Source organism: Opisthorchis viverrini, assembly GCF_000715545.1.
Source record: "Opisthorchis viverrini unplaced genomic scaffold opera_v5_341, whole genome shotgun sequence".
In the NCBI taxonomy this organism is placed as follows: Eukaryota; Metazoa; Platyhelminthes; class Trematoda; order Opisthorchiida; family Opisthorchiidae; genus Opisthorchis; species Opisthorchis viverrini.
In genome coordinates this window covers 528,038-541,304 of record NW_008751984.1, presented here as the reverse complement: position 1 = coordinate 541,304, position 13,267 = coordinate 528,038, and the positions used below count along the sequence as shown (strand labels likewise).

Sequence of the window (13,267 nt, the reverse complement as noted above, 5' to 3'; positions counted from 1 at the left end):
ATAACAATCTGAAGGCACATTCCTTACCACATTCCCCAGGTAGCAGTTGTGTTCAAGCTGGTTAAAGGTACATAGGTGCATCAACTTCAAACAACACCATTCAAATACCCTGCCGACCGTGCACTCATAATGTTTATCTCTCCAAAAATCTCTTATTTGTATTTGCGAAAATAGTTCCCCGTTCCTCGAATAAGACGCAAATATTTAAAAATTCATCGAATAAGCAAATGAGTTTCCACTGTGCGCGATCACGTAGGGTTGTCTACGACTGCATCAACAGGTGTCGAAATTCCAAGAAAGAGATTTTGCGGTCTAGCAATGAAAATTCTGAAAACGGCTACAAATTGCAGCAAACTGATATTTCTGCGGCTCCTAATTTTAGTGGCGAATCGTTTAAAGAACATTGCTGACGTCACGGCGATGCTCCCAGCAAATTATGTGTGATTCCAAAAACGCAAAACCCGCAAACCATGGTGCCTGTTACGGTAGACAAAATTGCGTAGACGCAAGGACGTTTAACTGTCCGCATTCTAGATTATTAAAACAAAATACGGAAATCACCTAACGTAATCAAATGACTGCGTCATTTGAATCGATAATAACGTAAGCTGTAGAGTGATGTGTTCAATTTGGATTTTGCGGCTGTCATTCAATCGCTATTGGTAATTGTATGGTGCCGGTTTACAAGTAAGCCGTGTCAGGACCTTCTAGCGGTCATGACAAACCAATGATACTCCCAAAATTGTTGGTGTTCAGACTGTTTGTTCACACCGCAAAACACTGCAAACTTGTGCACGTTTTTCAATTAAGTTACAATTATTCTAATGCAAGTTTTCAGTGGTTTTCGTCTAAACCTGCACCGACCTCTGTATGCAATTACGTCGATTGATTCAACGATATTATTAAGGAATCAGACCACCTGATAGGGACTAGCACTAAACCACTCCGAATTTAGCTTCTGTTCCCGCAAAATTTCTAGTAAAACAGAATCACGCATTAAATTTCCGTCAGCTTAATTGAAATTTCCAAACTGCTGGTAAAATATTTGCAGCAAAAGACCTTCTGGAAAACTAAATGTAATTTTGCGCGCACTTTAGGAAATCAAGCAATTAAAAATTATAAAGATTTGGAAAAAACAAGGAGATATAGAAACTGAAACTTGAAAACAATTGAAAATTGTACAAGCAACATCGCCTCATATGAGCTGAGCGTTGCCTATGCGATATTTCTTTTGCATCACATTTTGGTGGGGCAGCTCAGCGGCTTGCTCGGCCCCTTGGATTGCTGGGAGTTTTGCTCTCGTTATTACAATCTCAGCCCTGGTAGGTCGGGAAAAGCTTCTACTGTAATGCCACCAAACTCCTAAACCGGGTTGAAAGCTCAGCATCTTTGCTAGTGAATTGTTTTTGTGCGACTATTTACGAAAGGCGCAATAATATAACTCAGTGCTGATGCATCTGCGCATGCATGGTAGGCATTTTCTTACATCGTCCAATTCCAACATGTAGCACTAGATAACACCAACTATGCACTTGTGATGTCTCCACCCATGGCCCTAAATCGTTTCCAGGTCAGATGCCGAGCCAGTTTAACAAATCAGCAGATATCGGATCAACAATCAACAGCTTGTGGGTTGTTTCGGGTCGTACATGAATAATACTGTGAAGTGAAACTTGTTTGGGTATCTTACTAAATTGCATTAATCGCATCGTTATTTACTTTTTTTAAAAGCATTACGCTCTAACATTTACTTTGTGTGATGAGAGGTAGGACAACAATTTTGGTTACCGCAGCCGCTGGTTCAATAAGTATATTGGTCATTGAAATTTTGCAATCATGTGCTAGGTTCTAAGCTAATTTTATTTTTAATTGCATCATTTCTATTTGTTGTTTCTCCTTTTTTAACTTTTTATCGAATATCACGAAAATTGTTTTGGGAGGTTTTATTTTACTTATATTTAGCTATTCATTCATTTATTTATTTCCGGAAGCCATTTTTTCTCTGGCATGAGCAATATCCACATATATCTAGTATTTCGTTGAGGCACTGATTTTTAGTTTTGACCAAGCGATTTGCAGATCACCAGATGTGATAAATGTTTAATGCGTTTAATGAGAATGGTTAAAATGCGTTCGGAAGGAAAAACTGAAAGCAATCGGCTCACCAAATAGTTGTGACATTTTTAATTCTGAAATACCCTGAAACTTCCTTCTCAATTTTCCAGTGAAAGAATGTTCTATCGTCCCCCTGCCACAAATATCTAATAGGCGTGAGTCACAATGTACCTCTACTGTCTACTGTAAAAATACACTCTAACGGCGTGTGAACAAAATATAGGTTGAACAATTTTTGCGCTAGGTATGATGACTTTCTAAGAGCTTAGGCTATCAGCAGGAGTACCTCGATCTCAAGTTATTAGAAATTATGCAGGACGATAACTCAGAACGGTTTGATTCTTTGAATATGTGTCTCGTTATTAATTTCATGCATTATTATCTGCTTTAGCATTAGATGGATTTCAGACGTTCTCAAAGAAAAAGGGCCGTTTGTAATTTCCTACTACCACCGCCACGACTAGTGAAAGGAAGAAGGTCTTCGCTGTGGAGTTATTTATTCGGACCACTGAACAAGGAAGCAAAACTCTAATCTGCACCTTAGTTACAAAACCTGGACACAGATCTTCTCTCGAACGAGTCTTCCTGGAGATTCGTTGCCTCCAATCATTCGTCGGTCAAATAAAAGCANAATTCCGCAACAGAATTCCATTTTTCAATCGACGCAAAGCGAAATTCTACGAACAACACATACTACTCGCGTGCCTCCCGATCAGTAGTATCACCGTTACACTATTAATACTCCTACCAATATTTCGCAAACCACACTTGCTTATACCTTTGAAAACACTAAATAAATGTTGGCCGCAAATGATCATACATTAGATGTGACCCAAAAGTGAGTAATGCTTGAGACCCCACGGTGGTAAGCAGCGTATCTGACTTTCGCCTCAACTGCATCCGCGAGGATATATTTATGTATTTCTTTGCATCGCGTGCGTTTCAGATTTCAGTATGTCAGGTTAATTTATGAACAATTCTGTGGCAACGAACAATTGTTTAATCACTGGCAGGCATTGATGGGCAAAACATGGATATGACCGTCATGTGCTACATTCACGACTCATGGCAATGAAAATGAAGCAGATTGTTATGGCGTAAGACTCCACAGCATAAGATGCACATTTCACAGAAACTGGCGCACAAATATACACGATCAAATGACATTATCCCGTTAAAACGAAGCAGTTTGACGTTTAGTGTATTTGTATTGCTCTTCACTTTTTCTAGGGAAACGCCCAATTCGAGCGGGAAGTTTCCAGTAATGAGTGTAAGCAAGATTTTAGATGGGTTATCACAAATTACGCACATCCAACGAAGAAGTATCTGCGCAATTTATGATAGGAGATCTCGAATTCGGCAGATGTTTTGTGGTCTGGAACAGCGCGAAAATTTGTTGTGACTTAGATTTGGGTTACTCTGAAATCTGTCTATATACCAAAACCAGCTCCGGGATATCAGTAGCCGAGGCAAAACAAGCCTGCATTTTTCTGACTTCCTTATGTGCAGCATGTAATTTGCGGATACCGGTCTTCTATATTTAGTAAGCCGACGCGCATGGATATAATCATTTCTTATTCTCATCCACTTATCTTTTAAGTGCAGCTAACTCAAAAAGGCATTTTTTGCAAGACCACAAGGTGTTATTCAGTTTTATGGCCTAAATTGTCAGGGGCGTATTTGTTTGATTACGCTGAAATCACGCAGATTTCACCGAAAAGTGCAACCTCTAGTTTTACAATATTGTGATTCCCGACACTTCTCGTCAGATGTTAAATGAACGGTGTGCTGATTCAAAAATGCCCCTCTATGGCAAGTTTCAAGGTAAAGCGTCCTCATTTAGTGGTTTGGAACATTTTGTTCGACAAACTGCTGCAACATGGGGACCATTTTCCATCAACCAAAATAGGTAAAGCTTTAACAAAATGGACCAATGTTGTCAGTGTTTGAGTTACCACACTTAACGTTAGTGTTAGGATCTACTACAGATAGGATGGCATTGAATCCTGGGAGCTACCATATACCAATAATAGTATTTGCTGTGGTTCAAAACTTGCCGCTTGGTGCTGGCGATTTAGTTCAAGGAAAATAATTCCCAAAATGTAATTCCGAGATGGTTCGGTCACGAACTGGAAACATCCCTTCAGTGATTCTTCAATTTACGTTATTTTTCAATTAAAATTAAGCAGCGGATGGTCGTAAGCCGAAATTTTGATGGTACAATCTCACATTATTTTTCATCTACAGCAAGAATATACTAATTTTAGAAAGTGTGAATAGTTTTCACACTTCTCTCACTAATATATGACCGCATTCTGGCGCAAATATGATATTAACCATTTACCGAGTGCAGCTGGAGGGCAATTTTGAAACACAGTTATTTTGTCCATCATCGGGAACATATCCGTCAGTGCAACGATTAGTTCACTGGGGTATCGTGGAGTACGCATATAACACTGCAAAAACACTCACAGATTTGATCCCACGCATTTTTCATGAAAAAGCCCCTTTTGTGATGTACGCCATGCTTTGTTGATTTGCAGGATTAGCCATAGACCGTGAATATGGAATGCCTCTCAATTATTTCTGTTGCCAAAATGGATGCCTTGTTGGAGGTAAAAGGGGATGTGTATCTGTTTGAGCAGCAAATCATCATAATGAGCACACTTTTAGCTCTTTCTATTGAATTGTTTTCAACAAATCAACATCACTATTAAAAAAGCCAAAGCAATGCGGTCGTTGCTAAATATGAATCTATGAGAGTTCCAAATTAGTTAAACCTGCGTAATAGGGCGTTATGCAAAGTAAGGCCAACTATACAGCCCTGTGGAATGGAGTCGCTTTAAAAATGTCTAATTAGTATTAATTTTTCTGGCGACCGGCACTGCTTGTGCGGGATCGTGGAAGTATTTGAAGACCACCGCGCGGAATCATGGGTTCAAAACTTTCCTGGCTGACATGGAAGCAAACAGCCAAATAGTCATCATAAAGCCAACCGGTCGTTGACCTAGAATGCACGAGATGTAAGGAACCAGTTAAGTGCAGAACTAAAACAGAATTGGAAAGTTTACTCGGTTGTGCATGCATCCGAGTATAAGTTTTTACAAAATAATATGTCGCCAGTAAAATAGCACCACAGGATGGGCGGTAAAATTGTGCACCTGTAACGCAACAAATATTGTTTTGCCATAGGCCCTGGAATTGAACGGGAAATAATCACGTTCTTGAAGGTAGCAGACGAGGTGTGAAAACGGCTGTGCAAGAACGAACGGGGTTAAGTAAACCGTAAAACACTTATACCATTAGACAACCTCAAGCAATCGATATTATACCTCGAATTTGATTTCGTCGTTTTAGAAAAACAACAGCATTTTGGTTGTACCAGTGTGAATCTTTAAAGGTCAGTGAATTGCGTTGGAAACAATGTCGAAAGAATTCGTTTACGTCTTGTCGTCAACATGACATTCGTTCAATGCACAAAGGAAATTTTATTTCTCTCCAAATATTCTAGTAAAGGCGACGCTTTATGTGCTCGGGAGCTAGAGTAATTTGAGACATGAAAAAGTGCATTTTAGCGCAAAATAAGGTATTAACTAGTTACTGAGTGGAGCTCGTTCATGGTATCCATAAAGCATAGTTGTTTTGTACAGTACCGGAAACATATCTGTCAGTGCAGGCCTTTGTTTACTGGGGTACCGTGCATTACACGAAGTAACACCGCAAAAACTCTCTGATTTGGTTCCAGGCCCCCTTCATGAAAAAGCCCCTTTCATGATGTAGGTTATGCTTTGTTCATGTGCAGGGTTTGCCATAGACTATGAATTTCGAATGTCCCTCTCAAATATATTCGTTGCCACGACAGATGGCCTGTTGAGATTAAAATGTTAGGTGTTTAGTTTTGAGCAACAAATCATCCTAATTTGCATGTATTAGGCTTCTTATATTGAACTGTTTCGCGCAAATCGACATCAGTGATAAAGAAGACGAAGTTATGCGGTCGATGCTAAGTATGGATTTGTGACACCTCAGATTAATTAGCCCCGCATGTTCGACCGTTATACAGCGTAACGCCAACCATTGAGCCGTATGGAACACACTCGCACTTAAAACGTGTAACTAGTAATAATTTCTCTGGCGAGCGGCATTGTTTGTGCAGGAACGTGGGGGCTTTTGAGTGCTACTTCGCCGAATCATGGTTTTGACACTTACCTGACTGCCAGGAAAGCGACGAGCCAACCAACCATCAAACAATAAACCGGTCGATGAACTAGAATGCACAAGACGAAAGCGACCAAATAAGGACAGAAATAATGGAGAACAGAAAAATTTACTCGGCTGTGCATGCGTCCGATTTAGAGATTTATGAAACATTATGTCGCAAGGAAAATAGTACCGCATGATTGATGGTGAAATTGTGCATATGGAACGCAACAAATAATATTTCACCTTATGTAATGTATAAGATTCACATTTGGAAACTAATTCTATCCAGATGGCGGAAATGGTGCAATATCTTTGAATTTAGCTGGAAACCAACTAATCGTTCCTGAGTGAAATATTACTGGATTTAAGGTTTACATTCATAAGCCCACATCACACAATTTCATGCGGATCATCCATGAGTTCTCATTCACTTAAGAAAAGGATAGTATGGGACAAAAGACCGACAATAAGAGATGCGCTATGTGAATATTTTGCGAACGCATGGCCAAAGGTGATGGGGATAAAAGCCCGCATGTGAAACTGGATTTCTTCAACACGGACAGACAGTCTGCACGCCTCCCGCCATTTTGTTGAAGCCATAATTTTTGAAATCTCATTACTCTTGCCGCCGGATAAATTTGACTCTTGTGACAACTTTGTGGTATTTGCAGCTTTTATACGCATCGGTGCTTTCAAATATGCCGTAAAAAGTTTAATGATATAAGTTCTGAAGTCAGTGGTAAATTATAAAGCCACCGGTGCACCATTGGTACCTGCCCTAGAAGCGTTTTTGATTACTCTTTTAAAGTCAGTTACGAAGCAAAACCGGTTTTCGAATGCAGTGCAAATACCGATAAACCTTATACCTTTTTAGCTCCTAAACACTGTGTGGATGTTTTGGAAGATCGCCAGTCTTGACGGCGTTAAAGCGTGCACCTGATACTTCGTGTACGTTAGCCTCACGCTCCTGCTGACCTGGATATCTGGTTGGTAACGGCCTACTTCCGGAAAGGGAATCCTGGAGGTTTCAGAATTCTTATGGAGTTGGCGTGAAACAATTTACAAATCAATGTACCTGCGGTTATTGAACTGCAAAAAATATGAGGACGTTAACTTTGATTGACATTTCGAATTTTCCGTGCACAGCGCAGGAGTTCGCTCCCGTTAAAGTTCTGTTTCAGCGAATCAGATATATTTGATTGAATTTATCATGTGAATCTTCTGAATTTCTAAATTAAATCCGCTTCCATCACTCTGAATTAGAATTTTCTCTACTGAGGAACGTTTAGTAGATTAGTCTGACGCAGTCACGTTATTCTGCCGCTTTGCTGCAGTTTGATTATCACGTAACATTATATTATGTCAACACAACTGCGACAGTCACTTTGGTTCATAATCATTTTATTATAACTATTCCTGTGATTTGCGGAAAGGTGCATCCCGATTAGGAAAATGTTACTCAGTTGTTTGAATGTGATATTTTCATAAATTTGACGGACCAATTGAACGAAAAAGGCAAACAGATGATTCATATTGACTTCGCATGACCTGCGTTTATGCAAATGTGCGTTTATTCTGCCGTTACCAAACATCCGGCGTTTGTGGATCATTCGGTAAACACCGTCTATAATTTTCCTTGGTGCATGTGATGGGAAAAGGGGGTTTCATTGTTGGCATCTCCATAATCATCATAAATACAATCCGTGAATTATGTCCACTGCAGAATTTTTCAAAAATTCAAAGCTATGAAACACTCCATGTTATCACAAAATGGTCCCAGGTTATCAACTTATCAACCGCACAAATGGGAGATCAAATTTCACCGGTAACCGAAATTTATCCGGACATTCTCTCATTACAATGAGGCACACTGACGACTACCAGATTTGTAAAGCTAATTTCAGTGGCCGTTTCCGTATATCCGCAAACCACATTTCAAGCTAAAATATGCACCACCTGTGATAACAACATATCTTCCCTCTTGTGAGGCAGTTTAATTATTAACTCCTGAAAAATTGTGATGGTAAAGAAACGCAGGTATTCAACCTTTGGACAGGAAAGCGAGATTTATACCGAGCTGGAATCGAAAGTGGGAAACACAGCAACTCTTTACTACGGCAAATCTCACCTCCACCTCCACTGTCAGATGACAATGTGATAATTAAAATACAAGCATCGAGCGGGAAAAGGGCACCAACAAAGCGCACCAATCCAACTGATAATTCCACAAATGAATAAAAAGCGGTTTGCTGGAGGTATTGTACCATGCGCGCATTCATTGTAGTTGTTTTGCATGTTTTTCCGAAACGAACGTACGGAACTTTCTCCTCTGGCTGCGCAATATTCCCGAGCCGCGAACGTAAGGAAACTAAGGGCTGCTGTTAGTGTTCTATAAGCAAAATATATCATCAAACATTGGGCTTTCATAATGAACTTTTTGCGTCAAAACAGTTTTCGACCAGTCAACGAGCATCTTAATGCAAATGCTAATTAAAATACCTGTAGGCTTAAAAAGTACCGTAAAATTATCGTGGAATACTAAACTTTCTCGTAGCTTCAGAAAACATTTCATAACCAAAATGAAGCAGCTTTTCAACGTGGATACCAATAAAGTTATTCTTTGGCCAGGATATCAAGAAACAATTATGCCAACAACATTTAAAGTGATCGCGTCTATTTTTCGCCAAGAAACACCATGCTTACATTGAACACGCTAACTCAAAACGCCTACTAATTGTGAGCCCAAGCGCCTACTTAAAACTTCCGTTTCAGGAATACACAAGCCCATAAGGTGCAGCTGGATGATGGATTATTCCACCTATGTTTTACTGACGTGGCTCTTTAGCCCAGGTTATCGCATTGCATATTCTGTTGGGTATGAATGACATATCAAACAGCATGTTTATGGCACCGCACAGTTGTAGTACCTAGTTGCACGGCACTTTTGATTTTAGCCCTACCGTACAACCGCCCGTTCACCAATTTAACTGCGTTCAAACATGACAGTACATGTGAACCCATAAATATTTAGTGTTTTCCGGTCATTCCGCACAATTCGCTCTACTTATAAAAGTGTGAAGTTTGTTCATTGCACGTGGATATGCATTTTTGAGGAACGATTTGTTTAGATAAACAAGATTCCGGACACCCTCCGCGGTAAAATCAAAATTTAAATGGGAATGTATGCACAGATCAATGGGGCCAAAATGGAAAAAAATCCCCATGGGATCCCTTATTTTGGCGGCAAAATCTGGGTACAGACCCAGCGTTGAACTTATAACTGACACGACTGACAGACGGGACTCATTGGCTCCCCACATACTCGTTATTCTATATCACCCATAGACATTTTTCGCCAGAGGGCTGAATTTGTGTATGTCGAATGCACGAATTTAGCCTCATTGTAGACATGGTGAAAAGCGTTGCTAAACCCCACTGAATCACTGGCGGATCGCAACTTCTCGCCTATCCAGGACAGGTGTTCAAATTTAGAAAATATTATGGTATTCATATTGATGCTGCGCCGTGATAGATGGATTGTATTATTGTTGGTGGATGGTATTATCTATGGTGAATAAAGTAGAATACGTTCAAGAATATTTCGCCCTTTGAGTTGATTGAAAGCAAATGACGAATAAGTGTCCGGTGTCCGCTTCGTTGGCAAACCGATTGCCAGCTTTGCTGTAATGCGATTCGTGCAATTCTCTTCAATTACCCGAATGCACAAGGTTTTTACACGGCACAAATTATCTCAAAATATATCCCTCCAGCGACATTCTTTTTCCAAAGAAAATGAACGATTGAGAGTATTCGTTGTTATAATAATACTATGAAAAGCAGATTGTCATTAAGTTTTATAATCCTGCATTATGGGTACCAAGAAATTCACACATGGGGTACAGTCATAATAACAGGCAATATCCCATATCATAATGCTTAAACTGTTACAGTCTGAACATGACGGATACTTTTAACAGAGAAGCCATCAGAATAATCGTTGGAGGCAAAAACGTGGGCCTAGATGTTGGCACAACCTGAATATATTTACTCACATTTTTTGCACGAAACACTTTGCCCAACCGATGAGCCTGAATCAGACAGGCGATTTAAACACGGCGCAACCATTATTCACCACTATATCAGTCAACGAGCGTGTAAAAGCTGCACGTATCTGCGAAGACCGACGACTCGTGACAGCTGCAGATAAATGACTTAACTATTTTGAACGGAAGGGCGTCTTCGAATGCGTGCGGACTTACGTTGTCGCAAAGTTCTCACCCTTCGTGGTGCACAAAATTTTGGCATAAAACACAAAATCTCAGGATATTCATCGGATTCAATATTCATCAATTCATACTGACAGCGCCCACGTATTTCTAATCTCGTGCGCATGGTGAGTCACGCAGCTCAGTATTATTTTCGCATATTTTTCTTTGAATTTCAATAACAGTCCATCCATTTTTAGGCGAAATCGCCTTCCAGCATTTAGTCATTTGGGTAGCGTTTGATTTTCAATTGATCTAATTTCTTTGGCTTGCCATTTTTAGGGTAGTCGTTAAAATTGCATCTTCCTACTCAATTATTTTGATTGTTTCTGGCCGTTCGCCTTTGCTCTCTGTAGTCTGATACGGATCAATTTTATCGTCAAATGGAGGCCAAAAATCCCACAGAAATAGCTATGCAAGAATTTGGCAGCGCTCGTCAACATGCTGGTGTTGCCAGCCGTTCGGAAGCGACACTTTTTGAGGATCTAAGGAGAGAGCGATGATCAGTCTCGTACTTACGAACGGGGAAACGTTAAGCGCGTACAAATTTATCAGCACGACGGTGTTCGAAGCAACCATTCATTCCGCTTAAATCGGTGAATCAAAAAAAGACACTTGGAAAGGGAATATGAAAACGATTAAAAAGAGCTTACGTGTTCCGAATGCTGAAAAATGTCCACCGCAAAGCCAACGCGTGGGTCAAAAACAAGTGTTTCTCTGGCATTCATTATAAAGCAATATACTCACGCTCGAACATAAATCTTCTTTGGCTTGCCATTTTTAGGGTAGTCGTTAAAATTGCATCTTCCAGCTCAATTATTTTGATTGTTTCTGGCCGTTCGCCTTTGCTCTGTCCGATACGGATCAATTTTATCATCAAATGGAGGCCACATAATCTGCTCTCCAATAATCCCACAGAAAGAGCTATGCAAGAATTTGGCAGCGCTCGTCAACATGCTGGTGTTGCCAGCCGTTCGGAAGCGACACTTTTTGAGGATCTAAGGAGAGAGCGATGATCAGTCTCGTACTTACGAACGGGGAAACGTTAAGCGCGTACAAATTTATCAGCACGACGGTGTTCGAAGCAACCATTCATTCCGCTTAAATCGGTGAATCAAAAAAAGACACTTGGAAAGGGAATATGAAAACGATTAAAAAGAGCTTACGTGTTCCGAATGCTGAAAAATGTCCACCGCAAAGCCAACGCGTAGGTCAAAAACCAGTGTTTCTCTGGCATTCATTATAAAGCAATATACTCACGCTCGAACATAAATCATATGAACTATTCTGATCAGTCAAAATCGACCCGGAAAAAGGGAAAAGTATTCTTTGGCTCAGATTTATTACAGATTCAAAATTACTCCATGAGCCCCAAAGTTGCAAACCCTATTGTTAGATATTTTGTGAACTTCTAGTTTGCCTGCTTGGCTATGCAATAAAATCCGGTAAGATTCCATAGCAAAGAAGTCTTTCTTCCTGTGGCAAAACAAATGACTCAAGGCGATCCATCAACGGTACACAGCGGTGCCTAAAAAAGAACATATAAATAGTGACACTGAGCATTAGATGGTCTGCCGCATGGAAGCTCACACCACATTTCCATTTGAACTTTTTGTCGCTACGGCATCAGCTTCCTGTACTCCAGGAACTCGATGTTCCAGAACATAACTCTGATGTATTTACCTTGCAGTTATTTGAATATATAAGAATCACACGATATGTTTATTTTGACATGGTATACATACAACGGACTGTATTCTTCCGCAAATCTACCAACAAAATCACAGAAATGTTCGAAATCTGCCAAATGACCAAAACAACACCTGGGTGCAATGAATTCTACAATTTTGAGTCCGTTGTTGACTGTCGGATACTAGTATTTGAACTACGTTCCCTCAGTCCATCATGATCACCGAACTACAATCCTTGTGAACACATCCTGGTTTCTTAGATGATTGCCAAATTCATATCTGCACAACTGGACCTCCCGGATTGAGCTGCAGCGCGTCGAATCAGGCGGACTTTTTTGCAAGGCGCTGTTTAAAGTCGTTCAACAGTGCGCTTGGACTCAACATGTCGCTGCACCCACCAGATACCGCGCAGGCCAACTACTATCCCTCCTGGATTTGGTCATCACCAACGAAAGACACTTCGTTGATCAGGTAACAATTAACGCACCACTGGGACATAGCGACTACTGTGTGCTGACCTTTGATTTCATCTGCTATTGGGTCAGAAACCTCAAACCTCAAACGTGGTTTCGAGACTTCTGCCTTGCAGACTTCTCCGAAATGCGCATCTTCCTTACACAAGTCACACTGGGACCACCTAGAGTAAGTCACACTGGGACCAGCTACGGTGGAAAAACTATAAAGGACCATTGTCCAGAAAGTGCACGAGGTTGACGCGACGTTCGTCCCAAAAAAATGGGCACGCACTCGGATAAACTGCAGGCTGCCAAAAAGGATTCAGTGACTTCTGGAAAAAAGATCCCAAAGAATCACCCAATAGTGGTATCTGAGGTTTACAGAGAACACTATGCGTGTCTATACTCAGCCCCAGCGTCCCCGTCACATCCACTCCTGTCAAAGCGAAACTATGAACAGCCTCTATCCGACTTGATCTTCACGTGGATGACATTCGTCAACTCTTGCACAAGATCAGCCAATTCTGCGCGTTGGCGC

The 13,267-nt window shown here is 40.6% G+C and overlaps 1 protein-coding gene across 1 annotated transcript in view; it reads left to right on the top strand.

Annotated features, from left to right (window-relative positions):
* The window catches only part of T265_15029 (hypothetical protein), a gene marked incomplete at both ends in the record, with an annotated part of 34,890 nt that extends 23,805 nt beyond the window's left edge, over window positions 1–11,085 (top strand). The window contains one exon of the mRNA XM_009176287.1: window positions 10,940–11,085. Within this exon, the coding sequence (XP_009174551.1) occupies window positions 10,940–11,083 (144 nt within the window). The remainder of the gene's footprint in view (window positions 1–10,939) is intronic.
* Window positions 11,086–13,267: the final 2,182 nt, after the last annotated feature.